Genomic DNA, 18,863 nt, shown 5'->3' with positions numbered 1-18,863 from the left:
GTAAAAATTACCATCTAAGGGAAGAGGAAGTGTCTTTCACATTTACCATTAATCATTACCTCTTCACTGTTTTGGTTAAAGTTTGCATTTACCACACAACAGGAATGTCTTATTTTTGGGGGTGGGTTGGGGCTTGGGTACAAAACCCAGGGCCTCATACATACTAGGCAAAGCACTCTACCACTGAGCTATATTCCCAAACCCCGAAATACCTTTATTTATTTATTTTTAAAGAAACTGATTTGCTAATTTGTGGTTAATAAGTACTTATATTTCTGTTTTTGAGACAAGGTTTCAATAACTTGCTGAGGTTAGTCTTAACTCTACAACCTCCGTCTTAAAGCCTCCTTTGTAGCTGGGATCGTAGGCATGAGCCATCATGCCCAGTCCAGCTCTGAGTACCTTCCTTTTTTTTTTTTTTTTTTGTACTGGGGATTGAACACAGGGACTCTTTACCACTGAGCTACATCCCCAGCTCTTTTTAATTTTGAGGTAGGATCTTACTAGGTTGCTTAGAGCCTCACTAATTTGCTGAGTCTGACCTCAATCTTGTGATCCTCCTGCCTCCCAAGTTGCTGGCATTACAGGCATGCACCACTGTGTCCAGCTAAATAGTTTTCTTGATCAGTGGTTATCTACCTTGGTTGCTTGTATAAAGAACTCATACTAGATAGGGATGTCCTGGCTGCTTTTTCAGAGGGTCTGATTTAATAGCCTATGATGATATCCAGGATGAATTCTTAATATTTGACAGATTGAATTTCACTCTTCTATATTTTAGGACAGTTTAAAAACAGTTCTAGTTATATTTTAGGACAGTTTCATAACTATTGGGAGATATCATTTAATTGTTAGTGTCAACTTGAAATTATATATTTTTGTGAGAATTTAGCTGTAATTACATATCTTAGTATGCAGTCGAATTTATAAAACTTAGATATACATTTCCTTTTCATTAAGAGCTTGCTGCTTATTTCTGCCATTATTTTTTAAGAAGAGTTAGATTGGCTAATTGTGAATAAAATAGGGCTAAATCATTAGAAGCATTCAGTAAAACTGGATGGACTCAGTTTTTAGTTTTTTCCCATAAGGACCCATTTTGTTTATATGAACATGTTTTGTTTTACTGTAGTGTAGCCCCTCTTGCTTTTTGAGATAGAGTTTCGTTGAGTTGTGATCAAAGTTGTGATCCTCCTGCCTTAGCCTCTCAAGTAACTAGGATTATAGGTTTGGGCCACCTTGAAGTCTTTTGTTTGCTGATCAAGGCAGGGTCTCTCCAATGTTAGGCAAGTGTACTGAGCTACACCCCCAGTTGTTTTGATAAGATTGAGGTTTATAAATAATGAGAGGGAACTACATAAGTATTTAGTGTTTAAAAATAATATTTTAATTCTAGAAAATATAATTGGAGGTTTAAAGTAACCTCAGAATTTAAAAAAAAAATAACTTGCTCTAAGTAACTGTTTTGTAATTTTTAGGCTGTTACACTTGACCCAAATTTTCTGGATGCTTATATCAATTTAGGAAATGTTTTGAAAGAGGCACGCATTTTTGACAGGTGAGTGAATGTTCTATTTAATAAATTTTCTTGAGTCTTTGTTGTATGAGGATTTGGACTGAAGATATGGCAATAACTTGTTGAAACATATTTTTCTTATCTCGTATGTTGTTTTTCCCTGCTGTGTTACTGTTTCTTTACAGATATTTTCGCCTGGATTTTCCTTGTTGGATTTCCTGAAAGCCTTTATCCTCACTGGGAGTTCAGTTGAAATTTTCTTTATTGTAGAACTGTTGAAATGATTAATTATCTCTTAGGGTAAATTATTCCTTTGCTATAATTCAGAAAGCTAAGTAAATCTGAACTTCACTTCTTTGTTGTTGTCAAAGGAAAGCCTGTTTCTTATGTGGGAATAGACAGTTTCTCAGTATGAAAACACATTTTATAAAGGTGCATTTTTCATTTGAGGTTAAGTATACTATAGTGTGAATTAATTGTAATTAGTTACAATTAATTGGCCTGTTTTGGTATAGTTAAAAATTAGTTGCATTTTGTGTGTGTGTGTGTGTGTTTTATTTTTTATTTACAGAGCTGTGGCAGCTTACCTTCGTGCCCTAAGCTTGAGTCCAAATCATGCAGTGGTACATGGCAACCTGGCTTGTGTATACTATGAGCAAGGCCTGATAGATTTGGCAATAGACACCTACAGGCGAGCTATTGAACTACAACCACATTTCCCTGATGCTTACTGCAACCTAGCCAATGCTCTCAAAGAGAAGGGCAGTGTAAGGATTTTTTACTCAGTTTTATCTCTTTGCTATTTGGTAGTATTATGAGTTTTTTAATGTTATTAAGTATTGAGATGCTTATATTGGTTTACTGTGGAGTTTTGGTTGATGGGAAGAATACTAGAAAATATCTATTTTCTGGAGTATTATTAGCCATGCTTAACTAAGTAATTATTAAAATTGTTAGAACAGTATCAGTGGTGGCCCTACGATTATTTGGTATAGGTTTTGAATAGGTTTGTTTTGTTTTCTAGGTTGCTGAAGCAGAAGATTGCTATAACACAGCTCTTCGTCTATGTCCCACCCATGCAGACTCTCTGAATAACCTAGCCAATATCAAACGAGAACAGGGAAACATTGAAGAGGCAGTTCGCTTGTATCGTAAAGCATTAGAAGTATGTCGAGGGTGGGGTGGCTAATATTTTGTTTATGTGATAGTAGAGGGAAAGTGGTTAAGTGTGCTATGTCTTCCACCTCTTTTATAAAAATATTGGTTGAATCATTTAAAAGAGGATTATTATTCATTGAACCAGTAATTAAGTAGCTAGGAACATGGGGTCCTGTGTGACATTCAAGAAATCTCTACATTCAGAGTTCATCATTTTATGGTTAGATAGCATCTATACAAAAAATTAAACAGCTACAATTCAAGAGGAATTAGCAGTAAGTATGTGATTTCAGTGTCTTGATAGCTATATGGTGATAAGTAGATGTGGTCCGGAGCTCAGAAGAGAGATTTTGGTGGTGATGGAGTGGTCAGTATAAACTATGAGGAGGAAAGGTCTACCTCATGTTTGAAACAAGGAGAGGTATAAAGGAGAAGAGGAGGTAGAATCTGGGCAACTAAGCTTTGAATAATAAATAAACTTGGAAAAGATGGAGAAAAGGTAAGAGGTATAAAGGTATTTGAGCAAGGTTCTTAGGATTGTGAGAAGTTATTACTTTTGTTTTGGCAGGATTTTTTTTAAACTTGAGTTTTGATCTTGACCCTATAGGTCTTCCCAGAGTTTGCTGCTGCCCATTCAAATTTAGCAAGTGTACTACAGCAGCAGGGCAAGCTGCAGGAAGCTCTGATGCATTATAAGGAAGCTATTCGGTAAGAAACTCACAGCCTTATTGTTTTTAGGTATCTTTTAATTTTTAATGGCTTGTCATTTGGCTGGCACTTAAATGGCTCTTTTTTGGAGAGGGATACTAGGGATTGAACCCAGGAGTGCTTAGACACTGAGCTACATCTTTTTTTTTTATTAGTTGTTCAAAACATTACAAAGCTCTTGACATCATATTTCATACATTTGATTCAAGCGGATTGAGCTACATCTTCAGCAGTTTTTATCTTTCATTTTGAGACAGGGTCTTGCTAAGTTGGTGAGGCTAGCCTTAAACTTGCAATCCTCCTGCCCCCGCCTCCCAAGTTGTTGGAATTACAGGCATGCACCACTGTGCCCAGCTTAATTGACTTTTTAAATTTTTTTGGTACCAGGGATTGAACCTCAGGGCCACTCAACCACTGAGCCAAATCTCCTCTCCTCTTTTATTTAGAGATAGGGTCTCATTGAGTTGCTTAGTGCTTCATTAAATTGCTAAGGCTGGCTTTGAACTTGCAATCCCCTTGCCTCAGCCTCCTGAGCCACTGGGTTTATAGGTGTGCACCACTGCACCCTGCTTAAATGGCTTTTTTTAAAAAAATAGTTTTAAGTTGTTGATGGACCTTTATTTATATGCAGTGCTGAGAATTGAACCCAGTGCCTCACACATGTGAGGCAAGCACTCTACCACTCAGCCACAACCCCAGCCTCTTAAATGGCTTTTAATAACAGAAAAAAGTAACATGATAGGGGTTAAAGATTTTTGTACTATATAAATAAAACCTTTGTAAAACCTTTGTCCTTTCCTTCAGAATAAGTCCTACCTTTGCTGATGCCTACTCTAATATGGGAAACACTCTAAAGGAGATGCAGGATGTTCAGGGAGCCTTGCAGTGTTATACTCGTGCCATCCAGATTAACCCTGCATTTGCAGATGCCCACAGCAATCTGGCTTCCATTCACAAGGTACTCCTGTTTAATTGTGCATTGTAGCACCAAGAGTTTATTTTAGGAAACTTTTTATCATCCACTTTTTTTCTTTCCAGGATTCAGGGAATATTCCAGAAGCAATAGCTTCTTACCGCACAGCTCTGAAACTTAAGCCTGATTTTCCTGATGCTTATTGTAACTTGGCTCATTGCCTACAGGTAAAGAATAAAGGCCAGTAATTGACTTCTAGTGGTATAATCGCCTTTAATTGTTAGGTACTATAATAATCCAAGCCTGACTAGAGACAGTGTTTTATTTATTTATTTTTAATATATATATTTTTTTTACTTGTAGGTGAACACAATACCTTTTTTATTTTATTTTTCAATTTTTATTTGGTGCTGAGGATCGAATTCAGTGCCTCAAACATGCTAGGCAAGCACTCTACCACCAAGCTATAACCCCAGTCAAAGACAGTGTTTTAAATAGCTTATCTGGCATTACTTTAAGGCAAAAAAAAAAAAATAATAATAAATTCCAATATAGGATTTCCTGTATAATAACTTCTTTTTGCTTCCTCTAGATTGTCTGTGATTGGACAGACTATGATGAGCGAATGAAGAAGTTGGTCAGTATTGTGGCTGACCAGTTAGAGAAGAACAGGTTACCTTCTGTGCATCCTCATCATAGTATGTTGTATCCTCTTTCTCATGGCTTCAGGAAGGCTATTGCTGAGAGGCATGGGAACCTCTGCTTGGATAAGGTATAGTTCTTTTGTTTTAATCTTTTTATTGTAAACTAAAACAGATACAGGAAACTGTGCAATTACAACAGATTGTAAGGCAAGTTGAGAAATGAAATTTTGTGAGCTGCCTCAAAAGTCCTTTAAATTGTGTCCTCTTTGGAGCATGACCTCCTCTACTCCATAGGGTGGAATCCTTAACTTAGACACTAACAAATGGGTGATGGTGTTAATTTCTTGAAGTTGAAAACCATAATGTTTAATAAGGTATGTGGTATTTTGTACTCACCTTTGAGAATTAGAACACTATTTAATCAAAGGTTGGATTTGCTGAGGAGAAGTGAGTCTTAGGTAAAATTTTAAAAAATGCTTCCCTATAGAATTTTTTAAAATGCTGCAGGATTTATCATGCTTTGTCCACAGTACTGAATTCCTATAAATTTTATATTTACTCAGGCTACTCCATAGGTCTCAGAAACAGGTCAGGTATAAAAGCATATTACATAAGCCACTAAGATTGCATTGAGCTCTATGAAATAAATGAAGTGTTCAGAGCAAAACTCTCTCAACCAGTGTGAGATGTAGGTTTGGTGTGTTTTTAGTTTTCCTAGATGAAAATTTACATAGATAATCTACTAAAAAACATTGGATTCTGTTGATAGATTAATGTCCTTCATAAACCACCATATGAACATCCAAAAGACCTGAAGCTCAGTGATGGTCGACTGCGTGTAGGATATGTGAGTTCTGACTTTGGGAATCATCCTACTTCTCACCTTATGCAGTCTATTCCAGGCATGCACAATCCTGATAAATTTGAGGTAAGGCTAGTGTTTCTCTAGAATCACTGTTTAAAAAAGAAACCACAGTGGTACCTTTACTGTCACCTTAGGTGTTAAACCAGTGTCTTTTGGAAAGCTTTGAATAAAGGCTATTAAATACACTCTCTGCTGCCTTTCAGGTATTCTGTTATGCCCTGAGTCCAGATGATGGCACAAACTTTCGAGTAAAGGTGATGGCAGAAGCCAATCATTTCATTGATCTTTCTCAGGTAAGTGAAACTCTTACACTTCGAACTTTTTGAAGAAAGTTCTGGGGATTTAACCCAGGGCCTCAGGCGTACTAATATATCTTGAAACTTGTAGAGAACATGATTTGCTAAGTATGTACTTACTCAGGAAATTAAATTATTTTAATAATTAAATTTTTTCTTTGTAGATCATTAGCCAATTTAGTAACCGATACAGATAATGTGCAGCATAGTGTCTAAAGATATATATGTATATGTGTATATCTAGAAAAAATATGTATACATGTGTATTGACGTGTGTGTGTGTGTGTGTGTATATATATATATATACACACAAATCATTGAAGTTCTAGCAGAAAGGTTGTGAGACTCTAATCGCTTAATAACTAGTATGCACCAACATCTTTTCTAGCATCCTGTTGCTTCAAAAGAATGCCTGGCCTGGCCTGGTGGTACATGCCTATAAACCCAATGACTTGGGAGGCTGAGACAGGAGAATTGTAAATGCAAGGCCAGCCCGGGCAGCTTAGTGAGACCCTGTCTCAATATTGAAAAAAAGAAAAGGCTGGAGACAGTAGTAGCTCAGTAGTAGAGCACCTTGGGTTCTGAAGGGGAGTGAAACAAAATAGTTCTGGGGGAAGAATATATGCCTGGTCATGTTTGATGGATGTTAGAATTCTTTGTGACCAAGAAGCGCACCAACCTGCTTCTGAAACCTACAAGGACTCGCTCATTATTGACCAAAGTCTAAACTCTTCAGCATAGCCTTTACAACCTTTCTTAGCCACTTTGTTTTCCAGTACTTTTACCCACCATTCACCTCCCATTTAAAAGTGAACTATTTATAATTTTTTAACCCTACAAGGGCTTTACTCCAGTTCCTTATTTACTCTGTTCTATCAAGATCATATTCTGTCAAACTCCCACAGGCTCTTATTTATCTTTCTTTTTTTTTTTTAATTTTTGTTTTTTAGTTGTAGGGGCTGGGTATATAGCTCAGTTGGCAAAGTGCTTGCCTCACAGCACAAGGCCCTGAGTTCAATCCCCAGCACTACACACACACACACACACACACCAAAAAAGTTGTAGATAGACCCAATACCTTTCTTTCTTTCTTAATCTTTAGGTGGTGCTGAGGATCAAACCCAGTGCCTCATGCATGCTAGGCAAGCACTCTATCATTGAGCTACAACCCCAGCCTCCTATTCATCTTTGAAGGCCCAATTCAAATATCAACTCCCTTGTGAAACCCTGTCACTCATACATTCAATCTAGAAGGAAACTACTTCCTCTGTGTTCTGTTTCCTTAATGCCTTGAGTCCTTTTTAATGGGATTTACCTATATTTTTGCCCTGCATTAATTCAGCAAATTTGTGTAACGATCATTTTGTATCTAGGAAGCTGAGTTTTAATGCCATAAAATTAATTGAATTAATTTGAGATAATAGTGAATTCTTATTTGCCGCAGTCTGGCTGGGCACAATCAGGAGCCACTTGTCAAAAGAAACTAACTTTATTTTTAGAACCACACACGCCAAACAAAACAGCCTCTCAGGAAAAACCCTCAGAGCCTCAACTGCCACCACCGGCTTTCCACAAGCCTCTCTCTCCCCCACCAGCTTCTCTCCACCTCCCACAATCCTCCTGCTCTTGAGGCCGATTGGCTGGGTCACGTGGGCGGAGCCAAAAAAGTCCCCCAATGAGCAGCTCCGTGGTCTGAAAGGGCAGGGAAACAGCCCAATGAGCATCACCACAGAGGAGCCAATCAGCTAGATGTTGCTGGGGCCGCTGTGAGCCAATCATCAGCCGGCAGCTGGAAGTTTGCTGGGGCCCCTTCGGCTGTGGCTCTCAACACTTATTTTCTATTCCACAGATTCCATGCAATGGAAAAGCAGCTGATCGCATCCATCAGGATGGAATTCATATTCTTGTAAATATGAATGGTTATACCAAGGGTGCTCGAAATGAGCTCTTTGCTCTCAGGCCAGCTCCTATTCAGGTAAAAGAATTAATAATGGTTACTCACAGTGTGTATTGAACTAAAAATACAGTGATGTTGCTCACTGGCTGATGTTTAAAACAACACAGCAGACATATTTGATTTGAAAATAGTATAGTTCTTGAAATGAACAGGGACAAAGGATTTTGAGTGTTAAACACAATTCCTACTGGTACATATGTATAGAGATGTACAATTTAAGATTTTGTATAAACAGTTACTCTGTCTTGCAAATTTGAAAAACATTTCGGCACTTAAACAGCTAGTCTAAAATACTACTTAATTGTTCTTGGTTAAAGAAGTCACCCTTCCTTATTTATTTACTTATTTAATTTTGGAAGATTTTTAAAAACCACTTTATTGAAGTATGATTGACTCAAACAGTTGTACATATTTAATGTGTACAACTTGATGGATTTAAACATAAGTGTACTGATGAATGTTATTAATCTGTTTTTGGTCTGTTTTTATTTTTTAAGGCAATGTGGCTGGGATATCCTGGGACTAGTGGTGCACTTTTCATGGATTATATCATCACTGATCAGGAAACTTCACCAGCTGAAGTTGCTGAGCAGTATTCTGAGAAACTGGCTTACATGCCCCATACTTTCTTTATTGGTGATCATGCTAATATGTTCCCTCATCTGAAGGTAGGTAGAAACTGGTGCTTTGGGGAATTACAAAGTACTATTGTCATTTATTTCCTTGTTTCTGTCCATACACATCCTAAAAGACATGTCTGAAACTGTCTTTTCCATTAGAAAAAAGCAGTCATCGATTTTAAGTCCAATGGCCACATTTATGACAATCGGATAGTTCTGAATGGCATCGATCTCAAAGCATTTCTTGATAGTCTACCAGATGTGAAAATTGTCAAGGTCAGAACCTAGTCAATCTTTGTCATTGAAGTAAAGTTAAACTACATTTGGGATCTTTTCTTTAATAATGCATTTTTTTTAGATGAAATGTCCTGATGGAGGAGACAACGCAGATAGCAGTAACACAGCTCTTAATATGCCTGTCATTCCCATGAACACCATTGCAGAAGCAGTTATTGAAATGATTAACAGGGGACAAATTCAGATAACAATTAATGGATTCAGTATTAGCAATGGACTGGCAACTACACAGGTGAGAAGAAAATAACAGATCATAATATATACCACTAAGCATGCATTTATTTCCCTTAAATCTCATAATAACTCTAGGAGTTAAGAATCATTATCCCTGTTTTATAGATAAAGAAATGAGTTTGGTGGAGACTAACAGCTTATGTAGGATTGTCTGATTTTAAAAGTCCCCTGAATTCAGCTAAGAAGTTACTGAGGGTCCACTTTGTTAATATCTTGTTTTTCCCTACCTGTAGCTTTACTCTCTTACCATATAGTAGAGTATCTGTAGGTACCATACAGTGTCTTATTTCTATAAACTCATCCTTTCCCTGGTTGAATACTATTTAGAAAGTTTCTTAAGGAGCCTGTTTCTATACTAATCTCTAGCCTCTCCATTCCCTGCTCCATTGTCTTCTATGCTTTGTTAGTATCTGGGGTATATCATTACATTTTGTATAACACAATATAATTCCCTTTGTTTATATCTCCCAGTGAATGGAATTATTTTAGGTCCCATATCTTAACTACAGTAATGTAATTTATACTCAAATATATTTTGCGTACTTGAATATGTGAATATATTGTTCTGTCAAGAGAATATAAATCAAGTATCACAGATCTCTTATGAGCTATCAGTTTTGTTGAATTGTCCGTATTCAACTTACCTAACAATGTAAGATAATAGTAAAATGTGTTGGACTAGTATAAGATGATAATTGTATGTAGAAGCTCAAATGGTGGTGATCAATGTGAGGAGAATCTTGGAAGACTAATTGCAGTTTAGCCTTGAAAAGTGGATATGATTAAAAAGGCATTTCATTCAGGAAGAAAGGCCATTAATAAGGTTTTGAGAACTTTTTTGACTAGAGCAAGAAGTTTCATAATATAGTTCCCCCATTGAGATAATGCAGGAATATGACTTTAAATGGTTACACCGTTTTGTATCTTACAGTCTTTTTTCTTTTTAATTTGGTGCTGGAAATTAGAACCCAGGGCCTTGTGCATACGAGGCAAGTACTCTACCAACTGAGCTAGATCCCCAGCCCTTACGGCGTCTTTTTTTTTTTTTTAATATTTTTTTAGTTGTTGATGGACTTTTATTTTCACTTATTTGTAAGTGGTGCTGAGAATTGAACCCAGTGCCTCACGAATGCTAGGCAAGCGCACTACCGCTGAGCCACAACCCCAGCCCCCCCTTTACGGAGTCTTTATTGATTAAAAACTATGGGTCCCAGGCATGGTAACTCATGCTTGTAATCCCAGCAACTTGGGAGGCTGAGGCAGAAGGATTACAAGTTCCAGGCAAGCCTCAGAAACTTAGATCCTGTTTCAAAATTTAAAAAATAAAAGATGTGACTTAGTTATTATGTGCCCCTAGGTTTAATCCCCAGTACCAAAAACCAAACAACTATTGGACTGGGTTGGGTATGTAGCTCAGTGGTAGAGCCTTTGCCTAGCTTATGTGAGGCCCTGGGTTCAATGACTAGCACTGCAAAAAGAAAAGAAAATGTCAGACTATGTTAACTTTAAACATAATCATCATCATTCTTTTCTTTGTTTTAGATCAACAATAAGGCTGCAACTGGAGAGGAGGTGCCCCGTACCATTATTGTAACCACACGTTCTCAGTATGGGTTACCAGAAGATGCCATCGTGTACTGTAACTTTAATCAATTATATAAGATTGACCCTTCTACTTTGCAGATGTGGGCAAATGTGAGTACACATAGATTCATTATTAATGCTAGAGATTGGTAACAATTTTGTACATAGACTATATTGCTGAAGCTTCTTTCTTCTTCCACAAGCTGTTGTACTCATTTCTTTTTCTTTCTTTTTTTTCTTCCATACTTGGGGCACTTTTCCACTGAGCTTTTTTTATTTTGACATAGGGTCTCCTTGAGTTGCTTAGGGCCTTGCTCAGTTGCTAAGGCTGGTCTCAAACTTGAATCCTCCTGCCTCCACTTCCCAAATTGCTGGGATTATAGGCATGCACCACTGCGCACAGCTGTTGTTCTCATTTCTAAGCTACAAAAAAGTTATGGATTTTTGATTCATTTTTTATTTCTCCTTCTAATGTTGTCTTTTTTTTTTCTCCCCTGTACTGTGGATCAAAACCAGGGCCTTCATACTAGGCATGTACTTTGTACTATATCTCTAGCCCTCTTCCAATATCTAAATTTCACATTATGATATTAAAAAAAAAAACTTTACGTATTAAAAGTTTTCTGTCTAGATCATTGGTGGCACATACCTGTAATCCTAGCTAGTTGAGATGCTGAGGGAAGATTACAAGTTCCAAGCCAGCCTGAGCAACTTAGACCCCGTCTCAAAATATAAAAAAGATCTGGGGATTTAGGTCAGTGGTAGAGTGCTTGCCTACCATGTGGGAGGCCCTGGATTCAATCCCTAGCAACACCAAATAAATAAATAAAATTAAATAAAAATAAAAATATCAGATGCCAAATAGCTTCAATTTTTTGGTCCATACTCTGTTACATCTGTTCAACTCTGCTGTTGTAGCATGAAATCACCCTAGACATTATGTAAATGAATGTAGCTGTGTTCCAATAAAATTTTATTTATAAAAACTGGCAGCTTGCTAAATTAGATGCTCATGCTGTAGTTTGCCAACCCCTGGTCTAAACTGATAGCAAAAGCTGTTACGTATATCTGCCCATGTTTAACATTCATGCAATATTTAAAACTAGGAGGAGTCAATTTATTTCATTACTTCTCAGTCACCTTGTCAGATCAGTTTTCATAAGCAGTGATTGGTATCCATAACTGGCTCTTAGTCTATGGAACTAAAATGGCATATTTTGTCTTTAGGTAATATGGAAACAATTTTGTGGTGGATTTTTTTTTCCTCTTAATAACTACTTGTTTTGATCAAAGGTCAGAGGAAGGTAGAGAAGAACATGAAGCATACGTGTGCATGTCTACTATTCTTTAATCCTCACTACTTTTTTGGGTACTAGGAGTTGAACTCGGGGGCACTCGACCACTGAGCTATATCCCCTGTCTGTTTTGTATTTTATTTAGAGACAGGGTCTCACTGAGTTGCTTAGTGCCTTGAGTTCTGGCTTTGAACTCAACAGTCCTCCTGCCTTCGCCTCCTGAGCTACTGGGATTACAGGCATGTACCTGGCAATCCTTACTTCTTGATACTCAAAAAAGTTTTTCTATCCATTTGTGGCAAATTTATTTGGCAGCAAAAATATCTGAACTATCTGCTTAGCACCTCACTTTTGCTATGAAAATATTCATAGTTTTTATTTATTTATTTCATATATTATGAATATTCCTGCATCTCAATGCAGAGATACTAATGTGTTCACAAGGAATTGCTGCTGAAGGGGTTAGATAATATATGTGCATTATACTATGTTTAAAAAATCTGAACTATTGTAAATTTGGAAATCTATTTCCACCCACTTCTTGTTTTTATAAAGTTTAATGACAAACAGCCATATCTACTTGTTTATATAACGTCTGTGGCTGCTTTTGAGCCACAAAATAATTGAGCAGTTATCATAGAAATCTGTTAGTCTCTGATATAGAGTAGACAAAGTTAAGCAAATGTGATTTTACTTTTGTTGTGACATGGTAGAGTATTTAAAATTTGGGATGCTGGCTGTGGTGACAAGTGCCTATGGTTTCCGTTATTTGAAAGGCTGAGGCAGGAGGATCACTTAAGCCTAGAAGTTCTGGGTGTGCCAGCCTGGACAACATAGTGAGATCCTGTTTCTTTAAAAACAAAAACAAAAAACCATAAAATTAAAAAATGGAAGATTCCTCTCTGTTCAACAAAAAACACTATTTAAATCAGTTCCCACAGAATACATCTCAGATTGTGCCAGTTAGTGATTTGTTTGTGTCATCTTTTGCATTTTCCTCTCTGGGGATAGCTAAGCAAAAGAGGCATATAATTCAATTTACATGAAGGAAAGACTTTTAGGTACATAGTAGGTTTCTTTCTGAGTGCAGTAGAATTATTAGAGATAGACATGAGAAGTTTTTTTTTGTTTGTCTTTTTTAGGTACTGGAGATTGAACTGGGCATGGGGGTGGACTCAACCACTGAGCCACATCCCCAGCTCTATTTGTATTTTATTTAGAGCTAGGGTCTCACTGAGTTGCTTAGCACCTCACTTTTGCTGAGGATGGCTTTGAACTTGCAGTCCTCCTGTCTCAGCCTCCTGAGCCGCTGGGATTATAGGCATGTGCCACCGCACCCAGCCTTATGAGATTGAGAAGAGCAGATGTGCTAATCATAATTATTCTTACTAGGCATGGTGGCAGTGATAATCCCAGAAACTTGGGAAGTTGAGACAAGAAGATTATAAGGTTTGAGGCAGCCTGAGCAACTTAACAAGACCCTGACTCATAAGGGCTGGGGGATATAGCTCAGTGTAAAATGCTTGCTTAGCATGTGTGAGATCCCAGGTTTGATTCCTAGTACCAAAAACAAACAGTAACAAAACACAGAAGTAATTATTCTTATTTTCCCTTTTCAGATTCTGAAACGTGTTCCCAATAGTGTGCTGTGGCTCTTGCGTTTTCCAGCAGTAGGAGAGCCCAATATTCAACAATATGCACAAAACATGGGCCTTCCCCAGAACCGTATCATTTTTTCTCCTGTTGCTCCTAAAGAGGAACATGTCAGGAGAGGCCAGCTGGCTGATGTCTGCCTGGACACTCCACTCTGTAATGGGCACACCACAGGGATGGATGTCCTTTGGGCAGGGACACCCATGGTGACTATGCCAGGTAAGTTGCTAATAAACTATTGGGCTCTTTCTCATTCCTTAAAAAAACATGTCTTTTCGGGGAAAGATACTTCCAGGTAAAACTACACAGACCAGCACTAACATTTAAGGCAAAATGATAGAAAATGAGACTTGTTCAGATTTGAACAGTTAGCTCCATTCTCCTCATCTACATTGTGTGAATGCTTAGGTAAATAACATTGATAACTGCATGCTGTTTACATTCTCAGATGTGTAATTATTTTCTTTTGTATTATAGGAGAGACCCTTGCTTCCAGAGTTGCAGCTTCCCAGCTCACTTGCTTAGGTTGTCTTGAGCTTATTGCTAAAAATAGACAAGAATATGAAGACATAGCTGTGAAACTGGGAACTGATCTAGAATAGTAAGTAAACTTTTCCATGAACAAATTATATGTTAGAGAGAATATAGCTGTTGTAAAATGAAACCATAAATTAAGGGTTATATTAAATAGGTGAATTAGTTGTATGATCTCTGAATGGGAGAAAACTTTATCTAAACTCTTGTAAGTGAAGTAATCATTAGGTTTTAATATATAAAAGAATAAATGGCTAATAAAAATTTTAAGAAAATTAAAAGGCAAACAAGAGGGAAAGAATCTTTGTTTCATATGTCAAAGTATTAATAGCCTGAAGAACATTTAAATTTTAAATCCCTCATAGGAAAGTAAACAAGGAAATGACCAGACAACTCACTGAAGTGGAAGTACAAATGATTAACAAGAAAAAGTTTCAGCTTCTGTAGTAGAAATGACAATTAAAATAATATTGAGGTATATCCATTATTTGCCTATAAAATAAAAAGATTTTTAATATGATATCGATGAGGGAGCATTGAGGCCCTTTCATACATTGGTGAGTAAATTGGTACAACCCTTCCTCAAAGTTTTAAGAATCTTAAAAAATATCAGACCTTTGACCCTAATACTGCCACTTCTTTACTATAATACGATAAGGGAAAAAAGCAAAAATAACTTAATTGCCTGAAAATGGGTGGGAATTATAGGGGAGATGCTTAGGTAATTGAAGCTTTATCCATACAATAAACTACCTGTCTTTTCAATGAGGTTTTTTCCTTGGGTTTTAAGGGCAATTTTTTTCTTTGTGTTTTTCTGAGAAGTAACATGTTAAATAGATGCTAATGGAAATGCTCGGACTGCCCTTTTATTTATGAGGTTTGGGAACTTTGAGCAAGTTTATCTCTACTACCTGCAAAATAGAGCCTAATGGTAGTACCCACCTTGCAGAGATGTTGTGAGGTTTAAAAAAGGTACTCCATGTAGAGAACTTAGAAGAATTCTTGGTGCATGGTAAACATCCAACAAGTATTAGCTTTTCATTATTTTCCAACTTTTTTTTTTTTTAATTGAAAGCTTGGGCATTTTAAAACATTTAAAATTGATGTCCATCAGTCTAGGGATAAATAAAACAATGTTGTCTGTTTTTAAAATTTTTACTAGACTCTTTGGAGCTTAGTTTGATTCATACAGTACTTTCCTCCAGCATTTTGTTATGAAGATTTTCAGTTTTATAATGAACACGTCTATATTCATTGCTTAGGTTTTACTATTACCATTTTTACTATACTTGATTTATTTCCTATCTATTTCTTCCTGTTTCCATAAACTAATCCATATTTTTTAAAATCTTTTTTTAGTTATAGTTGGACACAATACCTTTTATTTATTTATTTTTATGTGGTGCTGAGGATCGAACCCAGGGCCTCGCATGTACTAGGCGAGCCACTGAGCCACAACCCCAGCCCCTAAACTAGTCCATCTTATTTGGTACATTTTGAAGTAAACAGCAGATATCAGTATGCTTCTCCGTAAGTAATTCAGTATTGGTATCATAAATTAGAATTGGATACTTTTCTTTTTGAGTCAGAACTTACAGTGAAACACAGCTTTACTATTCAGTGAGTTTTGAGAGATAACCTTTGATAACCCAAATCTTGTCAAGATATAGAACATTACCATCACTTCACAAAGTTCTTGCTACTTCTTAGTTGGCCCTCCTCATAAACTCCCAGAGACAAATGCTGTTCTTTTTTTCCCTCCACTATAACTTGGTTTAGCCCTTTTAGAACTTTATACAAATGAAACCATATAGTGTGCACTCTAAAAGGCACTTTTTATTCAGTGAGTTCATTCCTTTTTATTGATGAATAGTATTTCATTGTATAGATGTATCACAGCTTAACCATTCTCATACTTAGCCAGAGATTTTTAAAAATATATAGCACAGAGGGTCTTTTTCTTTGGAAGGTAGACTAATATGGGCATGGATTGAGGCCAACAGATACATAGCCATTTTTACTAGTTCTGTTCTATAAGACATTAAAACAACTTTTTAAATTATTGCTTTTAAAAGTACACAGAAATGTTCTGACTCCTGGTTGTGAAGAAATAATTCTTTTTTTAATTCCCCTTCTGAATATATTAGACAAGTCTTCTCCCCCCCACCATTTCTAGAAAAATTGATTGCCCCCCCATTTCTGACAGAACCATAATCTTGGTGATACTAGGAACATTTTCATTGTATATCTAAATATAATGCCTCATTCATGTGCAAGCAGTAATTATGGCCATAGACATATTGCATTTCTTTTCCCCTTGAGTGTTTTCTCATTCATTACAATCTTTCTAAATTGAATATTTCATGTAATACATTTATGTGTGAACTATTTTAAAAAATACTTCAATGAACATCTTTACATAGTCATGTGTGACTGCATATCTGGTTATTTTCTAATTTTTTTTTTAGTTGTAGTTGGACACAATACCTTTATTTTATTCATTTACTTTTATGTGGTGCTGAGGATTGAACCCAGCACCTCGCACGTGCTTGGCGAGCACTCTACTGCTGAGCCACAACCCCAGCCCCATACTGGTTGTTTCTTTTGAATAAATGGAAAAGCATTAGTGAGAGGTCAGAAGTTATTAATATTTAAGGTTAGTACACAATTGCTAAATTGCTTACCAAAAAAGGAAAGCGGTATCCATTTGGGCAGGTAGTTAGTGTATAGGAATAGTTGCATACCATTGCCAATTCTTGTTTTTATTTTAAAGGTAGAAATGAAATGGAGAAAACATGGGGCTGGGGTTGTGGCTCAGGGGTAAAACGCTCACCTAGCACGTGCAAGGCCCTGGATTCGATCCTCTGCCTCAGCACCACATAAAGATCAATAAAATAATTTTTTTTCATTATGTCCAACTACAACTAGAAAATAAATATTAAAAAAAAATGAAGAAAGCTTGCTATCCCTTGGATATACATGTTTAGGAAAGAACTAAATTTTTTTTCAGAGCATATAGGGTGAACTTGATTGTAAGTGTTAACATTGTGTTGGTTGTGACCCTTCCCTTTTGCAGCATTGAGGTAACAGGCCGATGGTGGGGGGTGTGGGGAGAATGTGAATCTTGGTCATGTATTTTGCCATAAAGGTGACTGAGTATATATAGAATCTAGTTCTGAGTTTCTGCTCTGATTTGTAAACTTGGTTCTCCTTTTTTTTTATTACCTAGCCTAAAGAAAATTCGTGGCAAAGTCTGGAAGCAGAGAATATCTAGCCCTCTGTTCAACACCAAACAATACACAATGGAACTAGAGCGGCTCTATCTGCAGATGTGGGAGCATTATGCAGCTGGCAACAAACCTGACCACATGATTAAGCCTGTCGAAGTCACTGAGTCAGCCTAAATAAAGACTATGCACAGGAGAATTACCCCATACCTGAGCCTCAACCTTCTGGGGGAAAGGGAACTAGATAACACAATTTTTACTTATCTGTACAGTACCATGTTGCAGATGGGTGATATATAATGGTAATAGAATAGCACAGCCAGATTTGCTTCCTGCATGATAGGGAGAGACACAGAGATGGAAAACTGCTGTTCCACAAGGAATCTCCGTAGTTTTGCAGCAACCAGGTGGTGCATAGGTCTGGAAGGTCTGATCTCCCTTGGTCTTCCATGGGATGGTTAGTATGGAAGGGAGATATAGATTGTCCAGCCGTTTTGTGATTCCATGGATTGATTGAGTCTTCTGAATTAATTTTTTTTCTTTATATTTTGGGTATTGGAGCTTTTAAAAATGTTTGGTTTCAGGTATTTTTATTCATGTGAAGTGTTTTTGATTTTCTTGAGATAAGGTTTTAAGCTAAAATGTGGCTCCCTGTTTTAGTTTCTGAACTCTTGACAGATTGACAGGGACTTTGCTGGTGTAGTCTTTTTATAGGTTTTATAAACCACTTGAGCCTATATCAGTCATTTTAGTGTTTGACCTGATGTTTGGAGCTACCAGTGCTTTGTTGCTTTAGATTACTGATTTTTTTTTCTGGTCCATTTTCCATTTCCTTCTCTCTTCCTCCACCTCCTTTAAAAATTCTCCTGTAATTTAGCTAACCGAGTATGATTGAAAACATCCCAGAGTGTTTCTCTTAAACACACCATCTGGTGCCAAATGAAAAATTTAGGAGTGATTATCAGTTATGAAGGGCACAGTTATGGTACTGTCATTGATGATAATATAGATTTTTTTTGCCTAATTTTGACCTATTTTACCAGTGTTTTCCCCTTGACTGCCCCTTCTATGCTGCTTCCAAAAGTGATAGTGTGATAAGATTTTTACCTTCTTTTCTAAAGTTTGTTTTTTTTTTTTAAGTGAGTCCTGTTCTTCCTATTTCTTTCAGCAGAAATGAAATCCCAGGTAAGTATAAGTATTCAAATATTTGATTAGTAAGTTGCAGTTATCTCCAATACATTAAGTAATGTTCGTTGAAAAATTTGTTATAGGTAAAATCTCTGAAGGACCATCTATGTATATGAGTAATTATTTTTCAGACTTTGTGAGGGTATTATATAATTGTCTATTGGACTTGGTCTT

At 36.7% G+C, this 18,863-nt stretch overlaps 1 protein-coding gene across 3 annotated transcripts in view; it reads left to right on the top strand.

The window, feature by feature from the left end:
• Ogt (O-linked N-acetylglucosamine (GlcNAc) transferase) overlaps positions 1–18,238 on the top strand; it is a 36,837-nt gene extending 18,599 nt beyond the window's left edge. For 2 of the 3 annotated variants that reach the window (XM_046467039.2, XM_046467038.2), the window contains exons 6-22: positions 1,479–1,558; positions 2,088–2,283; positions 2,541–2,681; positions 3,282–3,382; positions 4,187–4,340; positions 4,421–4,522; positions 4,888–5,067; positions 5,709–5,867; positions 6,008–6,097; positions 7,950–8,075; positions 8,555–8,725; positions 8,837–8,953; positions 9,036–9,206; positions 10,751–10,903; positions 13,707–13,959; positions 14,218–14,341; positions 17,504–18,238. In XM_046467039.2, coding sequence (XP_046322995.1) covers positions 1,479–1,558; positions 2,088–2,283; positions 2,541–2,681; positions 3,282–3,382; positions 4,187–4,340; positions 4,421–4,522; positions 4,888–5,067; positions 5,709–5,867; positions 6,008–6,097; positions 7,950–8,075; positions 8,555–8,725; positions 8,837–8,953; positions 9,036–9,206; positions 10,751–10,903; positions 13,707–13,959; positions 14,218–14,341; positions 17,504–17,678 — 2,493 coding nt within the window. In that variant the 3' untranslated portion in view covers positions 17,679–18,238. Of the gene's footprint in view, positions 1–1,478; positions 1,559–2,087; positions 2,284–2,540; positions 2,682–3,281; positions 3,383–4,186; positions 4,341–4,420; positions 4,523–4,887; positions 5,068–5,708; positions 5,868–6,007; positions 6,098–7,949; positions 8,076–8,554; positions 8,726–8,836; positions 8,954–9,035; positions 9,207–10,750; positions 10,904–13,706; positions 13,960–14,217; positions 14,342–14,639; positions 14,832–17,503 lie in introns of all 3 variants that reach the window. The other variant, XR_006856729.2, reaches the window with a different exon arrangement.
• The last annotated feature ends 625 nt before the right edge of the window (positions 18,239–18,863 follow it).

This window comes from Marmota monax, unplaced genomic scaffold (genome assembly GCF_021218885.2).
Source record: "Marmota monax isolate L192 unplaced genomic scaffold, Marmota_monax_Labrador192_F-V1.1 WCK01_AAM20220418_F8-fsc00284, whole genome shotgun sequence".
Taxonomy (NCBI): domain Eukaryota; kingdom Metazoa; phylum Chordata; class Mammalia; order Rodentia; family Sciuridae; genus Marmota; species Marmota monax.
The sequence above is the reverse complement of the archived record's forward strand: the minus strand, read 5'-3'. Positions and strand labels throughout refer to the sequence as shown.